The 21629-nt window shown below is 44.4% G+C and overlaps 1 protein-coding gene across 1 annotated transcript; it reads left to right on the top strand.

The window, feature by feature from the left end:
• Positions 1-875: 875 nt before the first annotated feature.
• Positions 876-15545, top strand: IL20RA (interleukin 20 receptor subunit alpha). The gene is given in 7 exon segments (XM_014781060.2): positions 876-985; positions 6217-6395; positions 7616-7791; positions 8355-8499; positions 12657-12796; positions 14733-15015; positions 15018-15545. Coding segments are annotated over 7 exon segments (1500 nt in total). The 5' UTR covers positions 876-908; the 3' UTR covers positions 15518-15545.
• The last annotated feature ends 6084 nt before the right edge of the window (positions 15546-21629 follow it).

Raw genomic sequence — 21629 nt, 5'->3', positions numbered from 1 at the left:
GACTATCCTTCACTTTCCTTTTGTCCTGTTCTAATTTTTTGGTAGTTTCTCAATTCTTTATCATTTCTCTGTGGAGGATTTCTACAAATTAACCCTCTAGGATACAGTTTTTCTTAGAGCACAGTTATGTGAACATAGTGTTTAATTAAACAAATTGTCTTCTTTCACTGGTTCCTTTTCTAGTTGTTGTTTTGTTACATATTTTAGTAAAGCTAACCCCAACTTCAACCTCCAAAACTCTGGCCTTTCAGGGTCATCTATCCTAGATTTTATTTCCATATCTAATAAAGGATTGTTTCCATTATCTGCTGGTGTGTAACAAACTACCCCCAAAGTCTATAGTTTAAAACAATCATTTTATTATTTTTCACAATTCTGAGGGTTAGCAGGGCTCAGCTGGATGGTTCTTCTGCTGGTCTCATTCAGAGTCTCTCCTGCAGCTTCAGTCTATGTTGTGGGGGTTGGGATGTCACCAGTGGCTTCATTCTGGCCCCTTATTTGGAAGGCTGGGCTCAGCTGGACAATTGGACCTCTCCCTCTTTGCGTGGCCTCTCTACATGGTTTCTCTAGCAGGATACCCAACTTTGCACATGGCAGCTCAGGACCCCCAATGGGCAAAAGTGGGAGCTGCCAGGCCTTCCTAAGACTTAGTCCCAGAGTCACGTCTGCCACAGTCTGTTGGTTAAAGGGCATCATGGGGTCAGCTCAGGTTCCGTTTGGGAGGAGTACGCAGGCACAGGTACGGGAAGGCGTGGTTCATGGGGGGCCATGTCTGGAGACCAGCTGCCACAGGCATTACCTTTTCCTTTTTCTCCACTAAGACCTCGAATCCTCTCTCCTCCTTTACAGTTCCCTGTGCCTCTGCTGGTTTGCCTAAGCCTACAAATATCACCTTCTTATCCATAAACATGAAGAATATCCTACAGTGGAGTCCACCAGAGGGCCTACAAGGAGTTGAAGTTACTTACACTGTGCAGTATTTCATGTAAGTTGCTTCTTTTCCTTTGGTGGATTTATAAACACAAGACTCAGACTCCTATTAATTGTGCAAAGACAAATCATCTAGTTGTTAAATGTGTTAGAAAAAAAGAAAGTTTTAGATATTTCATGTTAAATTTTCTTGTTGTATTTTGTTAGATTAAATTAGAAAAGTTTCTTCGTGGAGACAGAAGCATTGGGTGCTTAGGCAAGGGGAAGTTATTTAAATGGAGAAGAAGAAGTTGGTCAAAATGTTATTCCGTGGCTGAGCAAACAAGGAGATCCCTCATTTCTGAAATGTCTAAGCTTACTGGAATCATAAACATTTTAAAGTGAAACTCAGTGCAGAATTCTGCACAACTAGTTGTTCCTATTGAAGAGAGTCGTGAATGGACATTTTCACTCTTCACCTCTCCCTCAAAACTCACTGTGAGCAAGAAGGCTTGCAAAACAGATAACAATGCCCATCTTCAAAGAAAGGAAGGAACTGGCCACAACCCCAAGCGTACAAGGCAAATATTGTGAAATCTGAAGGAAAACACCAGAGTAGCTGAGAGCAAACCTCTACCTTCTTGAACTCCAACAATAGAAAATAATTTCACAAGAATAAATGTCGCAGTACTAAGAGGCTTACCTAACAATCTAAAGATGTGGAATCTCAGGATTTCCACCACTGGAAATTGAGGAAATGTCCCCACTGGGACAACCCAATTTGGTGCCACAGAATGTCAGAGAAGGAGGAGGTGAAAGAGAAATCAGGTTCAAGCGACATATCCATTGTAGAGGTGCAGGCGCAGCCCAGGGAGAAGCCCTGAGGGAGAGGGGTGCAGGAGGAGAGTTGGTGACATGGCTAGGAGGCAGCCCAGGGAGGCTCTGACCTTACAGATGTGCCATGAGCCACATCAGCCTCCTGCAGTCCAAAAGCTGAGGGCGGGCAGGCTCCCTGGCAAAGGCAATAAGATTTGGTGAACAGGTTTGTGACAGATCCTCACTCGTATACTCATTCACCTAATATAGTCAATAAACAGCTGGCCCCAGTCAGAGTCCAGCACAGCGCCTATCCATAATTACTGGAAGGAAAGACAAAAAAAGAGCACAAGTTAAAAATTCCTGGAAAGCTTTCTCATGGAAATAGGAGAAAAATTCAAACCAATAATTGTCTGTAGTTTGAGTCCATAAACAAGGTGATCTCTAATGGTAGAGCTCAAAGAAAACAGTCACAGAAGAGATTCTAAGACAAGAGGAAGAACTTTTTGTATTTAAGAAAGTGGGCAGAGCTTAAGAAAAAGAAACTAAAAATGTTATATAGAGATGAAAACCCTATCATAGCTACTGACAGTGATAATTGAACAGGTAATAACGACCATGTGGAACTGCACATCATAATTGCGTGCTGTGTCTAGGAAAGAAGGATACGCCAGTGAAGTTACTGAACTCTAAGAAAATGAGACGATGTGTGACCCTCACAGCAAAAGCAGGACTCGAGTGGGGCAGGGATGGGCTGATTCCTGTCTGGCCACACTCAGCAGAAGACGGTGATGCGTATTCTGAGGGAGAAACAGGTGAGGCCTAAGACTTACCAAGTCAACAGACGTATTTTCAAGCAGGTGGGAACTCGGGATGCACTCTCCTGAGATCTTCTTGGGGGGAGCAAACCACTAACTAAAGATAATATCCAGTTGACCGAGAGATAAAGATGAGCCTAGACGAAGACCTTAGTAATGATAGGATTATGGCCAAAAGACTGGCAGCGTGCACGAGGACCACCTCAATGCGGAACCAGGAACAAATAATGACAGGAAATGTGGTTATCAGAGCTCCTCGTAAATGTTTGAACCTAAACAATAATATAACAAATCAGAAGGTGGAGAAAACTGTAGATGTACTGCCTTTCATAGTAGGAAGCCATTAAATGTGATGTAAAATGAAAATATTTCATCATTTTAGTAACTAATATCTCAATGTTTTCCATAAACCATTTTCTCAATTTAAAAGATCTTTTACGACTACTATCTCTTGTGGTGATGAGACATTTGAACTATAGCAATTCCTTTAATTTCACATCAATTTCTTTTTCTTTTGAAGTTCAAATCAAGTTAAATTTGCTACTTTGACTAGAACCACATGTATGGTGTAATCTAGTTTTTGTCCGTGCGTTCAGCTGTCTGATCACTCTTCTGTGTGTGTCTGAGCCTGACGAGACAGCCAACAGCACGTGTACCAAATGTGTCAGGGTGAGGGGTGTCTGGGTGAACTATTTCTCTCTGATTATACTTTTCTGATTGTTTTAGTGAAGAAAAAACATGTGCTATATTTGCAAAAAAAGATTAAAGTCATTTTTGTCTTTGAGAAGAAAATGGCGACCCCTAAAGGCAGTGACAGACTTCAGCTGCCCTTCACAATGACCTCGTTTATCTAGAGCCTCATCCTCATTTCCGAGGAGTTTCTCAGGAGCCAGTGTTTTAGGAAGAGAGACATCGCTCTGTGAAGAGAAAGGGCTCCCGAGATGCTTCGGCCTCCTTTTCCATTAGGTGGAGCAAAGAGCTTGCTCTGTCCTTCACGTTTGTGTGATTCAGAAAAGGATAGAAAAAAAATAGGCGGAGTCGTCTCTGCTCTGCGAGAACAGATCATTTAGACTGTACACCTTTCAAACAAGAATATCGAGAAAGACACTTGCCGCGTTGGCGTTCTTACGTGCCCGTCAAGCGGGAGGTGGACGGACACAGGCAGCGTCTCACAGACAGGGCTCCACGCTCAGCGCCGGGTCGGACAGTCCGGGTCCATCTGCAGGCCGGGAACTAGCCGGTAGCCTCGGGCAGGTTACGTACCATCCTTTCACACTTTCGAGTGAAGTTTGCTTCCAAGTGAAAGATGAAATGTTAATGAAAGTTTAATGATATCTGCCAAAAGAATTTACTGCAGAAAATACAGTGTCGCACTAAAAGCACAAGCTTTGGCGTCAGAGAAGAGCGGTTCAAATCCCGGATGTGCCTCTTCCTCGTCATACGACCTGGAGCGCTCCCTGAATCTCCTGAGCCTCCTGTCCTCATCTATAAAATGGGGTGAAAATAATGGCACCCGCCTCCCAGGTCGTTACGATAATTAAATGAGGAAAAGCCTGCAAATCCTAAGCCCCAGGCCCGGCACATGATAGGCACTCGTAAACGTTTCCTGCGGAAACCAGAAAACAATCAGAGACCCCGAGGGCCCCACGTGACTGTGTGCCGCGCCTCAGCACCAGTACTGGGGTGTTTATTGACTGACTTGTGTCTATCCGCTTGTCAGACTTACAAAGCGTCTTGTCCAGAATCTGGTAAAGAGCGTTTTCTCCTTCATCAGCACCTGTCTCAGGAAGCTGCCCTGCCCTTGGCAGAGTAAGGACGTTTGAGGAGGGAGGCAGGGTTGAAGAGGCGATGGCAATATTTTTCAAACTACAAGTCAAGACCTGTTGGTGGGCCATGAAGTCAATTTTGAGGGACATACTAGCATTATTTTTAATGGAAAGGATTGGAATGGTGTGGACTGGACTGGAATGGAAAATAACTGAATGCGTGGCAGGGAGTGAAGCTTAGGTATTGTCATAAAACCTGTGTTCTGGTATGTTAGATATAAGTATGTTTTGGGGGGCTGGGTCACAGTGTAAATGTATTTCTTTCTGTGGCTCACAGTCAAAAAGTTTGCAAGCCCCTAGGCAATGGGACCACTTGGACGGAGAAGTTGGTCAACAAGATGGAACTATGTTTCTAATGTCTTCTGGCAGGTATGGTACTTAACGACACAGGAGACTTGACTTTCAGGAATCTGTTGCCACATTCTGAGAAGGGAAGGCAGCCTCAAGCTTTGGCAACACTTGAAAAAGTCGACATTTCCTTTTCCTCATGACAGCTCTCCCCCTGACTTTTGTGCTGTCTGTTTCTCTTGTCCCTCTTTAGCTGCTGTTACTAAGTGCACTTTGTATCCAACCTTGAAATCTCCATGCTCCTGAGATTTTATCTTAGGCTTTGCTTTGTCGGCATGGACAATTTCATTCATGCCTGTGCCTTCAGTGAGCAGTTTTATGCCATTGATTTCAAAATTGCTACCTCCCACTCACCCTCTCTCTCCAGCCCCGGTGCCCACTGGGCATCTGGTTTGGATATCTTTCACGTGCCTCGAGCTCAGCATGTCCAAAACTGAACCCGTTATCTTTCCTTCCTCACCTGGTTCTGCTTTCCCAAACTACTCCTCTCCGGTGTTCCTTTTCTTGGTAAACGTTACCACTCCTCCACCCGTTTGTCCCAGACGGAAAGACATATCGTCCTAACACCTTCATTTCCCTCGTCTCTCACGTACACTCCATCACCAAGTCCTGACTCCGAATCTTTCTTCCTTTTGTCCCATCGTTCATTCCACTGCCGCCATCCTTGTCCAAGCCATCTGCACCTTCCCCGGTATGTTCGGTAGCCTCCGAGCTGCTCCCCAGGCTGCACTCCTAACTCAGTACATCCTCCACGCTCCCACTGTTAGCTTCCTAAACCCAACAGGCCTGCTTCCATCCTCTCAGCAGCCTCCCATGCGACCCTGTCTCTTTCACTGTCTCATCCCGTGTCACTTAAACTCTCTATACCTCCATCTCTCCCACCTGAAAAGTGCTAAAAATACCCCCCCATTTGCTATGAATGTTGTGTTTTTAAAAAAGGAAGGGAAAAATAAATATGATCAACCTAGTTAATATCATCATCATCATCACTATAATAATTGAAAATGCAGATTCTGATATGTACTCCAACCTAGCAAATTTTCCCCAGAACCTTTGATGGCGAATATATTTTTAAATTTTATGAGAATGTCAAGCTAATTTTTCTTCTAATAAAACAATGACTAATTTTTCTTAAAACAACCCATCAAACTGACCTTAGTATGCATGGTGAACTAAAAACTTACATAGGTAATTACTAGAAGAATTGACCACAGATTATGTAAAATTTTTACTGTAGCCCAAGAATAATAATAAAATACATGCTTTCAAAATGTACAATCCACATATACTTCACAGAAAAGAAAGGCAATTACAGAAAGTCTGACTCACGTCCCTGACAGCTGATGAAAAAATTGCAGCAGAAGCAGCTGCTTTTTAATCTCAGTAACAGGCACTTGTGTTGTTCTGCAAGCTCCATTCCGTTTTATACAATGAGTGGTTTTCTCCTATTGTAAAGCATGAAGGGCACCTCATTATTAATTCAGTTTCCTTCTCAGCAGATACGGGCAAAAGAAGTGGCTGACTACATCCGAATGCAGAAATATCAACAGGACCTACTGCGACCTCTCTGCTGAAACCTCTGACTATGACCATCAGTACTATGCCAAAGTTAAAGCCGTGTGGGGAACAAATTGTTCCAAAGGGGCAGAAACTGGACGATTCTATCCTTTTTTAGAAAGTAAGTAACACGATTGTCTATTAAACACGTGTTAGCACCAAGTTCATCTGACCTCCCGGGTAACGTCTCAGCCGTGCAGCCAGCCTTACCCGGAGGCCAGCGTCCCGCTTGGCTCTGTCCTGCACCGTGTCCGTCAGGAGGGGAGTGAGCAGGTGCATCACCTCGCAGGATCTCACAGTCTCATCTTCAGAACGTAAGAGTTGGCCAAGTGATCTCTAAGATCTCACCCAGATCCGAAACTGACGCCAGATGTCAATATTACCAAACCTTGATTTTGTGTTGTTATTTAGTGGAGACTGTGATTTGAGGAACAACTGACAGATTTTTTTTTAAATGTTGTGGGTTTGTAAACCATTGATATATGTCCACAAAATTGATTCAAGATTGTTCTGGTCACCAGACTAAGTCTCTTCTTATGATAAACTTGGTAGTGTGGTGACATAATTTCCAGATGTAACTCAGAATTAAGGCAACAGCTTCCTGGTATTTGCTTTTTCAATTTTTCCATCCCCTGACCTGTGGCTGATGCAGCCATGGCGGACCCACGCAGAGCTGCCATAACGAAATTATAAGCGCTCCTCGGTCTTGGAGCTGGAGCCTTTTCCCGATGCCCTTCCAGGTCAGAAGTCAGCGAACTCTGCCCTCAGACCAAGTGCAGCACCCCCGGCCCCCTTCTGTTTTTCTACAGGCCAAGAGCTATGAATGGTTTTTACATTCATATAAATAATAGTTGCAACAGAGATCATATGGCCTGCAAGGCCTAAAATATTTACTGTCTGGACCTCTACGGTGAAAGTTTGTAACCTCTGTTCCAGATCATTCCAGTCACGTCTCCAAAGGTCTTTAGCAGTGCTTCGTTTCTCCGTGTCTGATTTTTACCACTTTCTAAATCATATTAATGTTATTTATCACCAACTTTTCGAGTCACAGGAGGGTTGTGAACACTTTCCATTGTATTTCCACCATCAAGTACTGTTCATCCCTGTGACTGGGAACCGAGTAAAGACAACACTTGCGTTTGCTGTTTGTACGTCCTGTCGGGGTGTGTGAAATGACTATTTCCCGATTTGGCATGACTTGGGCCCCCCTTAGAGCACCATGAGCATCTCGAACAAGAGGGTTGGCTTTACAGCATTGATCTCAGTAGGACTGTATTGTAGCTTTATCCAAGGTGATTTCTACGTCTGAACCTGATAATTCCCTCTCCCCTCCCCTTTAAGCACAAATTGGCCCACCAGAGGTTGCTTTGACAGCTGACGAGAAATCCATTTCTATTGTTCTGACTGCTCCAGAGAAGTGGAAGAAAAATCCAGAAGAAAGTTCTATTTCCATGCAACAAATATACTCTAATCTGAAGTATAATGTGTCCGTGTATAACACTAAATCAAACAGAACGGTAAGCCTGAAATGGAACGGGGGCATATAATCTGTGTTGCTTTTTCAGCCAATACTGGAACAAGCAGCCTTGATGTTTTAATTCTCTGCGTGTGAATCTGGGAAGATGTGATATTGGAAAGAGATGCCGTACAAGATGCAGTTGAAGCTGATGTGTAGAAATTCGGAGAACTTCCTTCAGAGTTCCTTTCCAGAAACTCTGTTATGGGGTGTGAGGTTGCTCCTGGAGTGCAGAGCGATCATCCACCCCACTTGGGTGGAGAGCTTTTACTTGCATAACATCTGTCAGTCACTCTCCAAGAAAGAAAAAAATGTTACAAGAGCACAGGGCAAAGGTGAATAAGAAATCCATCCTTATGTCACTATTTAGAACAGTTCCCGTTCCTGACCACACTCTGCGAGCTAGAGGAAAGGGTATTTTAGAGCTGTCACTGAAAAGAAAGCTTGTAGTGATAGTAAAGCATTTAATGGTGTCTCGGTCTCTTCTTTCCTTCTAGAGTCGTTTGTCTGGGGTGGTGCTGGAAATCTTTGGCTCTAACTGCTGTTTGCAATTCCCTATCCTAGTGGTCCCAGTGTGTGACCAACCACACGCTGGTGCTCAGCTGGCTGGAGCCGGACACTATGTACTGTGTCCACGTGGAGTCCTTCGTCCCAGGACCTCCTCGCCTTGCTCAGCCCTCTGAGAAGCAGTGTGTCAGTACTTTGAAAGGTAAGCTTAAAAGGTCTCAGCTGGCCTGAGGAAGGAACTCGGATGAAACTAGAAGGAAGTATGGTGGTGTAGACAAGGTTTTGGCAAATTGTGTCTACCAGAAACAGGTGGAGGCAAAGGCAGAAATGACCATCACCAGAAATGCATTGCGCAGCCTGGGACGCTGCCACTGAGCTTGGCCCACGTCAGGAGGTGTTTCCACCCCACGGGGAGCCCTCAGCTCCTGTCCTGGCCTCCGCTGCCAACAAGCCTCTGCCTTGGAAAATAACGATTAGGAATTTTTACACACTTCTTTTTTCTTGTTTAAAATTATAATCACTCTGGTCAGTAAAAGTTCTGTGGTCTTCAAGAACATCTGACAATTTTATTGCTAGAAACAAAGCATTATCCTAAAAATACTATTTTTTATTGAGATAACATTGGTTTATCACAATATATAAATTTCAGGTATACATCATTATATTTCAATTTCTGTGTAGACTACATTATGTTCACACCCAAAGACTAATTACCATCCACCATGATACACATGTGCCCTGTGACCCCTTTCTCCCTCCTCCCTCCCCCTTTCCCCTCTGGTAACCACCAATCTAATCTCTGTATCTATGTGTTTGTTTGTTGTTGTTGTTCTTATCTTCCACTTATGAGTGAAGTCATAGGGTATTTGACTTTCTCCATCTGACTTATTTCACATAGCATAATACTCTCAAGGTCCATTCATGTTGTTGCAAATGGCAAGATTTTGTCTTTTTTATGGTTGAGTAGCATTGTGTATATATACCACATCTTCTTTATCCATTCATCCGTTGATGGGCACTTGGGTTGCTCCCAAGTGTTGGCTGTTGTGAATAATGCTGCAGTGAACACAGGGGTGCAGATATCTTTTTGAATTATAGATTTCATGTTCTTTGGATAAATACCCAGTAGTGGGATAGCTGGGTCATATGGTATTTCTATATTTAATTTTTTGAGAAATCTCCATACTGTTTTCCACAGTGGCTGCACCAGTTTATGTTCCCACCAGCAGCATATGTTCCCACCCTCCACGTCCTCTCCAACACTTGTTATTTCTTGTCTTTTTAATGGTAGCCATTCTGACAAGTGTGAGGTGATATCTCATTGTAGTTTTGAGTTGCATTTCCCTAATAATTAGTGATGTTGAACATCCTTTCATGTGCCTGTCGACCATCTGTATATCTTCTTTGGAGAAATGTCTGTTCAGGTCTTCTGCCCTTTAAGAAGAATCTTTGGCGTCCTTGGGAACACACATTTCAGGCTCTGCAGGCTGTGTTCAGATGCCACTCACTGGCTGTGCGAGGTCTGGGATCCGCAAACCAGTAATTACTCCCTCCCTCCTCCACTTGCTTCTCTTTCCTTCCTTTCATTTGCCTCCTTCTCGTGTTCTCTGAACGTGGCTGTTAAGGGACTGTGGTTGAAGGTTCTCATTTCCTGTTAGGAGACAGATTAGGAGCCTGGCATTTGTTTAATGTTCTTCCCCCAGGGTGAGAGGACCTCGAACTCAAGACCTGAAAGTTGAAAATAAATCCTAGTGTTTACCTTCATCGACAGGCTCTTCATCCATGATTCCTCTGTTTCTCTCCTCCCAACATGCTGGCCTAGGGCAAGCGTCACAGCCTTTCCCCCAAGCCTTGGTTCTGTCACCCACCATGCGATGGGAGTGGGGACAGAACCCATTTTCTGCTTCCCTCACGCCTCCCACATTTCAAGATGAAACTGTCCCAAGGAACAAAAAGGGAATTCTATGAGTACATATCAAAAGTGAAAAGCTTTTGGGGTTGGCCAGGTGGCGTAGTGGTAAAGTTCACGCGCTCCACTTCGGTGGCCCAGGTTCACAGGTTCGGATCCCAGGCACAGACCTACACCACTCTTCAGCCATGCCATGGCGGCATCCCATATACAAAGTGGAGGAAAATTGGCACAGATGTTAGCTCAGGGACAATCCTCCTCACCAAAAAAAAAAGGAAAATCTTTCTTTCTGAATCTCCTTATCACACCTTTCCCTTTAAAATGAGTGTTCTCTGCCAGATGTCAAATAAAACTAAAAGGCTACAAGCAAAAGGCAGAACAAAGCAGATTGAAGAAATCATTTTTCTGTTTGGAAAAGCACTGTGTGTACCAACAGCTTGACCAGTGGCCAAATGTGGGAATGGCTTTCCCGTGGAAATCATTTAAGCCGTTGGCAGAACTAAAGCAGCCAACGTGCGGATGAAACTGAATACTTCCTGGGATCCAGCTGGAGCCGACTGTCTCTCTAGTCCAGGAGACGTGACAAGACGGCGAGGATCCGTCTCAGGTGCTCACCTTTTCGTGATATCCCAGCTGTCCCATTGCCCCAGACACCTGCCTGAGACACCGCATGAGGGCCTACTCTCTAAAAAATCAGTCTTACTTCTTCTGGGACTCTTTTGAAAGAATACTTCTGCTCTCCACAATCCCCCAATCCCGAAAATACAGACACAGTTTGTTGGTCTATTGTAGCAGACAGGTGCTGTGTACATAAGTGACACCAGCCACTGTTGTCATGCTCTTTTTAATTAGGGCAGGTTCAGTGCAGAGACCAGGGATGTAGTAAGAGGACTGGACTGATAGCAGCCTGAAGTCGGGGCTGCTGATGCTCGGCCGCCTACACCATCTGCATTGTAGTGCTGGCACGGTCTCCAAGGAACCAGATCACAGACGTGCTCTGCAGGAAATGTTGAGGAAGAAGAGCCTGTGGTCAGACCCCCGAACCTGGACTTTTCCCTCTGGCTATTGTTGACCACCCTCACTGTCCATGATGCTCCTATTCCAGTCTTTAACTAAAGAGTTAACCGCACAGTGACTCTGCTGCTTTCCCTTGGGCCTAGGCATCAAGAGCATCCAACATCCGCATGGATTAGAATGCTCCCACAACACTCTTGCTGATTTTATTAGTCTGTGAGGAACATGCTAGAGCTTTTATAATTTGTGCTAAAGCTGCTCCTTTTTCTACTGCTATATTAGTCAGGGTTCTCCAGAGATCAGAACCAATATATGTATAATCTTCATATATATCTATATATCCATAGGGATAGAGATTTATTTTAAGAAGGGGGCTCGCATGATTGTGGAGGCTGGTAAGTTCAAAATCTGCAGGGCAGACCACCGGCTGGAGACCCAGGGAGGAGCTGATTTGTAGTTCTGGTCTGAAGGTAATCTCCTGGCAGAATTCTTTCTTTCCCAGAGTGGTCAGTCTTTTTTCTATTAAAGCCTTCAACTGATTGGATGAGGCCCACCCACAGTAGAGCGTAATCTGCTTTACTCAAGTCTACTAATTTAAATGCTAATTTCTCAGAAAGATCTAGCATAATGTTTGACCAAGTATCTGGGTACCAAATTGACATATAAAATTAACCATCACAACTTCCAAGAACCCATAGGAGCTTAACAAACGTAAGTTAGACACAGTGAGCCCTATTCATCAACGATATGGTCTGATCGATGGTGGGCCAGGGCTGCTCGTCTTAGACCTGTTCACTAGGTCTTTCCATCCTCTGTGGACTTTTACTCGTCATGAACCTACAGCACAGCAGGACCTGGGAGGGAGTTACTGCCATTCTCAGCACACGCCAGCCCAGCCACCTCCCCACACATGTTCCCAGGCTCCAGGCCTACCCAGAAAGCCTGGCCAACCCACATGAGGAGAGTTCTGTTAGTCACACAGAAGCTGACACCGTACATTCCCATCCTCTACTGAATATGGAGAGATTGAGTCAAATGAGTGGCGGAAAAGTGGGGCAGCTCAGTGGGGTCTTGACGAGAAGGTTTTGTTGTTTGGTTTGAAGTGCTGTGAGGTGCCTGAATATCAGACACACTTACCTTCAGCTATGAGAACCAGCATGAACCTCAGAGCCAGACGTGAGATGCTGGACTATCTGTGGACTTGGTTACTGATGCATCCTTACTGTAAAGGTTGAGACGGGTCCAGAAGATCCTCGAGGCCATCTATTGTCAGAGAGAGTAAGAACTCTGAAACATTTTATAACATTTAGCTCAAGCTTCTCAATTTATAAATGAGAAAACTGAATTCCTAGATGGAGGTGACCTGCCCAGAGCCTCTTGACATCACGTGTTTTCCCCCAAATCACAGCTGTCTACCCCCCACCTCCTTTTTACAGACCCAGCATCAGCATTGAAGGTTGAAATCATCTTCTGCTACATTTTGCCCGTATCTGTTACCGTGTTACTTTTTTCTGTGATGGGCTACTCCATGTACAGATATGTCCACGTCAGCAAAGAGAAACACCCAGCAAATTTGGTGAGTACTCGGTGTGGCAGGAGTGGTTGTAACAGCACCTCCAGGAGGATGGACAAGGAGGCTCTAGAACAGACACCGTTCCCTTCATGGGGAGAGTGAGTTAAGTTTAAGAGCTGATGAATTAAAAACACTTCTGTATTAGATTAGCTCACTAATATAACCAAAGAGAAAGGGTCCTTAGCTTCGACAAAAATTCTACATTTAACGACCAGATTATACCAGGTCTTGAGGTACACAGACTAAGTCGTGACCCATGCCCTTCCAGAGGCTCAAGTCTAGTTGGGGGCTAGAGTTTCACAATGATACGTGAAGGCTAAGACAAAAGCAGGCACGGGGGACTCTGGGGGCCACTGGAGCCCTACATGGGATCAGGAGAAGTTCCGTGCCTGGGCTGGTCAGCAAAGGTGAGTAAGAGTCAGGGCATCTGCTGTGCAGAGGAAGCAGCGGGGCAAAGGTGGGCGGATGCTCCGGAAGCCACATAATGTTGCCAAACCGTGAGGTTCCTGCTGAGCTACGAAAGATGAGACTGGAGCAGGGGTGGCAGGGCCAGGTAACGGGGGAATTGGGTGTTATTCTAAGGAGCTTAGGCTTTATTCTGTTGGCAAAGAGAACTCTCTGTAGGGTTTTGACTTAGGAGTGTCATGGTCGATATTGTGTCTTAGATCCAGCTGGGTGGTGGTCTAAGACAACTTCATGGGACGTAGGACCAGAAACAAGAAGAGCAGGAGGAACCGTGGTAGTTCTCCAGGGGAGAGAAGATGAGTGTCTAAGAGAGGAGAGTGGGACGCAGGGCTGGAGACAAAGACACGGAACAGAAACACACGTAGGAGGAAAATGGCTGGGACTTAATCATTCACAGCGGGGAAAGGCAAGAAAGTAGACGAAGGAATAAACCTTACACTCTGGACCCTGCACTGAGGGTTCCAAAGGGCTGAGCCTATTTTAACAATAAAAATGATTTCTTTGGGAATTATTAAAATACATGTCCACATGTACGCTATGCACACATGTATTCCTATGAGTTTGGTTTTAAAATGTTTCTATTATTCTGCCTGCCTTTAGGTTTCAGAGTTCGCCTTTTAGTGGCATAGGGAGACCTTTCCTGGGAGGAAAATTCACAGGAGAATTGACCACATGTGACTTTTTGAAACCAAAAGTTTTGTGAAAGAGTGAGGCTGCAGGCCCTCTTTTGCAATGTTAGATGAAATCACATCCCAGGGTGGACAATGAGAATTGTAACCTACCTCACCATCGGCACCCCGCACAGGCACCTTCCACACGTGCCCAGCAAATTCAATCTCAAACGAGTTTTCCTGATGTGGTTTAGAGTTTCTCTGTCTGCCACAAACTGACAGGTGAATTTCCCTTTTTAGCCCCATACAACAGAATGGTGTACGGGGAAGTGAGTACTCACGTGCTGTTTCCCTTTTTACATGAGTTTTTATGCCCATCCACATTCATGTCCAGAGAATATCCAAAGAAGGCTGGTAGCCCAGGTGACCACAGCTTATTAGCAAATATGGTGTAAACTATAATTAACAAAGCAATTTTAAAAAACTCTATCTCACTGAGTCCTCGCCGCTCCTCATATGGCAGAGATTCTGATTTTACGGAATTAAAAACCAAGCCTTGAGAAATTAAATAACTCCCCTGAACTCGTCAGCTGGTTAGAGGAAGGCAGTCACACCCCGATCCTGCGACTGGATAACAGCCCCCCAGGGAACCACTTTTCGCTTCTGTATGCATTTTTCGTGTCATGGGTCCCTTGCCTGGATGTGCAAGTTTTCAGTGTATTGCAAGCATAACTTTCCCTTCCTTGACTTGGTAAGAATAGGTCTTTAAAACTAACTGATGACAGTATAAATTCTACTTAACAGCTGTTTTTAATGTCTATCTAAAGTGAAAAGGTGAAAACCATTCTCTTCTCTCTTCATAGATTTTGATTTATGGAAATGAGTTTGACAAGAGATTCTTTGTACCTGCTGAAAAAAGTGTGATTAATTTTATCACCCTCAATATTTTGGAAGATTCTAGAATTTCTCATAAGGATGTGAGTGTAACGGAAAAAAGCAATGATGTGTGGGGCCTGAGTGAGCCCAGCGAGGACCGGGAGCCCCGTCGGGAGGAAATGGAGGTGACACACCTGGGGTATACTTCACAGTTGATGGGCGTGTTCTGTGGCTCTGAGGAAAGCAAAGGTGCTTCCCTCCCCCAGCCAGAGTCCCTCGGCAGACGGTACCCACAGACGCGGCCGCCACGGAACACGATAACGATGTAAGAGCTCCTGACGTTGTGGGGCCTGCAGGCCAAGAGCTTCATTTGCAAGAGGAGGGGTCCCGACAAAGACAGTTATCTGAGCGACAGGCGGCTTTGGCAGACGTGGGCCCAGGAACACTGCCGTCTTCATATACCCCTCAGCTCAGAGACTTGGAGCGCCGGCCGCAGGAGCAGGTGGACACAGAAGAGGGGCCGGAGGAGGAGCCGTCGACCACACTGGTCGGCTGGGACCCTCGGACGGGCAGGCTGTGTATACCTTCGTTATCCAGCTTTGAACGTGACTCAGAGGGACGTGAGCGTCCTGAGTGCGAGGAACTCCTGGAGGACGGCCTCTTGTCCAGACCGTGCGAGGACCAGGCTCCAGACAAGCCACTGAAAGAAAATGAGACCTACCTTGTGCAGTTCATAGAGGAATGGGGGTTGTGTGTGCACATGGGAGACTGATGCCCCCACTTCCCTCGGCAGACCCCCGTCACAGGCATGAGAGTCAGGCACAGAGTGCCCGGACGGTAAAGGGCCTGGATAGAAGACGTTAATGCGATTCTTCCGTGTCAGTGAGATTTCTTACTCCTTTCTTCTAGTCTCCTAGCCCTTGTCCGTTCTGCCTCCTGCGGGCAGCTGGTTCAGGGATGTGGGTCTTGTACAGTGATGGGGGCGCCCAGGGTGCAGGGCTGACCCAGCTCTTTGTACCAGCTAGTGTCCAAGAATGTTTGCCAAACCTGATGCAGAGTTTATGCAGGTGGGCGTCCTGTGGCATCTTTGTTTATCGTTTCCTAACAAGCACGCTTCTACAACTATCTTTTGGGCACTTACCCAGTGTACAGTGTGTAGTACTGTAAAAACATTTCATGAAGACCATTCCTTCTATAAATACTACTTTTTTAGAATTGGGTTTATTGTCAGAAAGATGAGATACTTAAAACATACAAATAATACCAGGTGGGTGGTAACTCAGCCACATTTAAAGACCCTAACTCTCTACTGAATCACGACAATCCATGTTCAGTGTGAATACATCGGGCACAGGTCTTCTTGAAGTCACACGATTTGAGCTACTTGAAATGGCCATATTAATACTTTATGAGACGTTCTGGAGTGTAAACATAAATTGTTATTAATACTTTGTTGTCAGAAAATGTCCTCTTAATAACTTAGTAGGGGCTTTTTAGCAGGGGACTAACATGAAAGAAAATGCCACATTTTATAATAGAATATTACATTTATTTCTAGAAATGTGTTTTTTAAAAGATATTTACGTAGTCTATAAGTAGAACGTGTTTAGCAGCTGAAACCCTGTGTCACAATTGTAACATTAAATATTCTATTTGAATGGACAGCGCCTCAAAGACTCCTTGGAATGTGTATGAATGAATATCCCTCGTCTACATAATCTTAAAATCAGTAAATAAACAAAGACATACAATAGAAATCAGTTAAATGAACATGTGAGGGAGAATGTATTAAAAACCTGACATAATTTACTGTGGGAGCTGAACTGCACCTTAAACAACACCATTGAGTTAAAGTCCAGTAAGTATTCCCCTCTCCTTCACCATTTGCTTAAAAGATTAAATTCTACTGTCACGCTGCATTAAAATACGACAGAATCTATTAAGTTGAACCGTATAAAATTCTTACTATTTGACTGTTTTTGAACTGCAGAAACAGCAATTTCCTATGATTTACCTTAATATATGCTTGTTTTAATCACAAACTCATAATCCGTGGATGTTCTTTCAGGAAAACAGATCACAGCCATATCTCCTTATTTGTATTTCTGGCACAGGCAGATGTCCCTGGTGGAAGAGATGGATTCTGCAGTTATGGTCTTTTGAGATTGTCCACAAATCCAAACAGTTTCTGATCTAATGGTTTAATTTAGAGCATAATTAGATTAACCAGAGTGTTCTGTTCTTCTCAGTCTTTGTAGAAATGACTCTGCCAGTTTTGAAGAACGAATTCGTAATACTAACTGTAAAAGAAGTTCAGAGGGGAAAGAATGAGTCGTTATTAAGAGCAAAAAGAAAATCAAGTGACTGGTGATAGTTTGGCGTATTCATTCCATTCACAGAGTATGTATTGAGTGCTTGCTGTCTGCTGTAGTGTCTTCGCCCGTGAGGGGGAACCATCCCTAGGCTTGTTCTGAGGATGGAGAGTTGGACTACAGCAGGCTCTCAGTGCGGAGCCCGGCACACAGTGAGCGCGGCACGAGTGTTGTCATCATTAACCGCCAGAGCGTGTGCTTGGCACCAGAAGGAGAAGCCTTTTAGACAGATGACTATTTTGATTCAAAGGCAGTTTGCCTCACTTTGTTTCTCTCACCTAAAAGTACAACAGCAATGTGCTTCCTACTTCATGGCGTCAGATTGAAACCCGTCAGCGGGTTTGTAAAAGGGAACCTATTTCCGAGTTGCTGTTACATCTCTTGTCATTCCGAGCATGTCAGAAGGATTGAACATTTTTTCAATTTTGTTAGTGCAGTACTTTGCAGCATATATACACACACACACGGGCGCGTATATAATCAAACGTGAGCACGTGGTAGGTATTTCCTGTGGGGAAAGGTAACACGTTCTGAGATGCTGCAGTGCACCTGTGGGAGTGGCAGTGTCGTGCATCCTGTCACCTCTGTGACCAGGGCCTCCTCAACTCCAAGAGTTGTCCTCTGGGACCTCGTCAGGCTCCTTCCCGGGGCCTGCGGTCCATAAGGAGCTGGGAGGCTGAGGTTTCAGAATCTTTGACAAGCGCCCTCATGCTCTCCCTGGCTGTTCGTCAGGTCTGGGATTTTACATACCTCTTCCACAAGAGGGAGGTTTTCCTCGTGAAAACATCTATTAGTGGCTCTATTTCCATGCCTCATAAATTCTAACCAACTGGGTGAACAAAAATACCCCCCTACAAAGTGAGTGAAACCTAGCACCACACCTTGCATGTGGAAGGAGTACATGAAAAGGGACACTTGTCCCCTCAGCCTACAACATGGGAATGGTCTGGTGCCCCAGGCTGAGTGCAGCTCAGAGGACATCGATGCCAAGAACCGCTTGTACGGCCTAGAGCGAGGCTGCCCAGCCCGTAAATCTAATGAGAACATCAAACAGAGCTCCACCCGCCTGGGTCCGTGCCCCTGGTCATCAATCAAGTTCCTCCTGGGCCACACTTTACCACCCCCACTTCTTGAGATGAATTTTTGCTAAATCATCTTCAAAGAATTGTTTTCTCTATTTCCTTTGTGGTTCCCACATTATATCTTCCATAAATCTTCTATCCACATTTTTTTCAAAGACTGCTTGAAAGCAGGTGCCTATAATTTTTTAATAAATAGTGCTATAGTTCTGGGTATTTTAATAGTAGTTTTATCTTTTACCATAGAAGATAAATGTACACATATTCATTGTAGAGTAACTAGAAATAAAGGGGAAAAATAAAAATGACCTGAAAGACTCCCACCCAGATTTAACCACACAAACATATTAGGGCAGAGAAATGATTCCCAACTAGGGATGATCTTGTCCCCCACGAGGGACATTTGGCAACGCCTGCAGACATTTCTGATTGTCACAACTCAGGGAGGGTGCTGCTGGTGCCTAGTGGGGAGAGGTCGGGAAAGCTACTAAACATCCTACAATGCACAGGGTAGCCCCATAACAAAGAGTTACAGCCCAAAACGTCAATAGTGCCCAGGCTGAGAAACTCTGGGGTAGCATTTTCCAGACAATTTCAATGCATATATGTAGATATTTTTTCCCAAAAAGAGGGAACATATTGAACTTTTTTATAGCTTCCTCTTTTCACTCTAAAATATATAACAAACTATCTTATTTTAACTATCCTTAGATTAACTTTATGAAGCACCCATCTTATTCAAGCTAGAAATACTGAAATGACAGATTATGAATTATTATTTTTTCTAAACTTAATGCTTTAAAATTTTTTTTCATCGAACAGCAGCCTAAAGTTGGAGTTATTAAGAGCCAATTGCTGTGTGTCCTTTAAAGATAATTGAACCTCTCAAAAATGTTATTTCCTGAAAATCACTTCCTCTGCAGAGTGGCTGGGTGACTATTGGGTGGTCCTTCATCTTCCCTTTGAGGGGTGGGACTTCTCCATGCTTAGCTTCTGTGGCCTCTCCTCTTAGAGTCTCCAGGATCCTCAGTGATGGGCGTGTGAAGGCAGCCTTGGCTTTCGCTGTGATCCTGGCAAACCTTCAGGTCCATCACTGGTCTTCCTGCAGACTCCTCGACCCGTGGCGGCTGCAGTGTTTCTTTGGTGCTTTGGTAGTTTCATTCTGTAACAAATTTTCCAGTTGGTTTTCATTTCTGAATGGGATGCTGGGTTACGGTTCTGAAAACACTGCTACAACCAAGGTCCTTCAGGGGGTGAGGGCTGGCGTGTTATGTCGTGTTTGTGCCGGTTGACGGAGGCTCCTTCTGTCTTTGGGAAAGGTTGTCTGTTCATGTGTTTCCCTAAAACTCTGTCTCTGGCACTTTGCTAGCTTTGGAAGCGAATGAGGTATTTGCTCCCTTACTTCCTCCACAATTTCCTTTGATTTCTTAATCTGTCAGTCAGAAGATAGACTTGCGGCTGGAGTTTATGTTTTCACGCCCAGGGGGCTGAGACGACGAACACCGATGCGGGTAAATGCCACCCGCCATTTTCCCGCCCCTGGAACTGACTTCTGTGGGACACAGGCATTCACCACTGCTCCTAAAGGTCTCACAGAGTTAAGAGAGTTTGCATCTGATTCCTTCTTCTCGTGGGGTGCCTTCTTCCCCAACCTGAAATTGACTTGAAATGCAGACACTTCAGAACATTTGATGTGAGGGGGAGAAAACAATGGGAATTGTCATCCCAACCCCCAACAGGAAGCCTGGGATATTGGATCTGTATTAAATTTGTTGACTTGGTGCTTTTAAAAGAATTTGGCAGCATTTGACTAACAAAAGGGTATATGGATAAGTGAAAACAAACCTTAGAATTTTTCAGATTGCCTGAATGATGGATTAGCAGAAGAAGGATCCGTGTGGTGTCCTGATTGGAAGTTTGGACCCTGAAGCTAAGACACTTGGTTCAAGGTCCAGCGCTGTCGTTTCTGTGGCTGTCACCTTAGACAAGTTACTGAACCTTTCTGGGCCAAATTCGCTCACCTGTGAAATGAGGGTGATAACTATACCTACCTCGGTATAGTGGGAGGTTTCAAAGGAATCACTGCATTTGAAGTGCTCAGAAGAGTGCCTGACACAAAATGCGTGCTCTATAAACACTGGCAGTAACAAAAGCACAGGACGCACGTGTAAGAATTTTCATAGAAGCATCATTCATTAAAAGAAACCTTGAGAGAGCACTAATGTTAGCAGGAGCAGCAGGAGAAAGCTGGGAAAATGAATGAACTACCTCTTCCATGGCAACGTGTATGGAACTCACAAACATGTTGAGCAAAAAGAGTGATTCCTAAAGGATAATTCCATTCATATAAAGTCCCAAGATATGCGAAATTAAACACCATTCATATATATGTGGTGAAACTGTGAAGAAAGGGAGGGAATGATTAACACGAAGTTGAGGATCATGGTTCCCCCGTGCACTGAAGGAGACGGGAGTACGTGGAGCTCCCTAGGGCTCAGAGGAACTTGTGAGAGTCTCCTGGAACATGGTAGAAGCAGGGTGTTCTTCTGATGATTCCTCTTTAAACTGAGCATATGTATTATACATGTCCTTATGTATGTATATTTAATTGAGAAAAACAATAGTGGAACCCAAAGCCCCTGAATTTTGTGTCATTCTCACAGGTTCCATCATCAGTGTCAGCTTTGTACCGCTGGTCAAGGCATTTGGAATTATGAGAGCTGAGAGACATTTTCCCATAGAAGTCAGAAACAAGTCTATTTATGGTGATATTCTGTTTACGAAACTTCTTAGTTTCCAAAGTTTTGATTATGTCTAAAATTCCGAACAGGAAAGAAGTGTTGACAGACTCTTAGTTGGGTTTCTATGGTGAAGGGCGTGTGCTGGAAACCATGGCTTTACTGAGAAGGGCCATTATTCCAGGAGCGAATGCCTAGCGGGAAATGAGGAGGACACGGGATGCTCACGAACATCTGAAATGCAAACACCTTCTCCTACTCACCGGTACTAATAAGTGAATAAGTAATAAGACCTCAGGCAGGCCCACGGACAGAATTGCATAGTGAAAACAAATCCCTCCTTATGGAGCAGCCAATAGTTGGTCTCTTCCAACTGATTTAGTATGCAGGGAAAGATTAGGATCTTAAATGCTCTGCCTTTACCCTTCAGCTGACTGTCCCTGTCTGTAATAAGCTTGGCTTGGTTACAAATGCTCAGTGCCCATTAGCAAATAGATGTGTTTGCTTTTCCCAAGTCCCATATTTCCTGCCAGCCTGTTGTCACCAGCTTCCAAAATGAAAGATTTGTGAAATTACAGATTTAAACAACACTTTCAAGTGGAAACACCCTTAATCCAGGCATAATGATGAACTTCAAGCATCTAACTTTACCAAAAAAAGTATAAACAGAAGCATTATTAAGACATTTGCTCATA

Source organism: Ceratotherium simum, chromosome 19, assembly GCF_057802395.1.
Source record: "Ceratotherium simum simum isolate JZ-2026a chromosome 19, ASM5780239v1, whole genome shotgun sequence".
Classification (NCBI taxonomy): Eukaryota; Metazoa; Chordata; class Mammalia; order Perissodactyla; family Rhinocerotidae; genus Ceratotherium; species Ceratotherium simum.
Note: the sequence above shows the minus strand (reverse complement) of the source record. Positions and strands in the feature narration are given on the sequence as shown.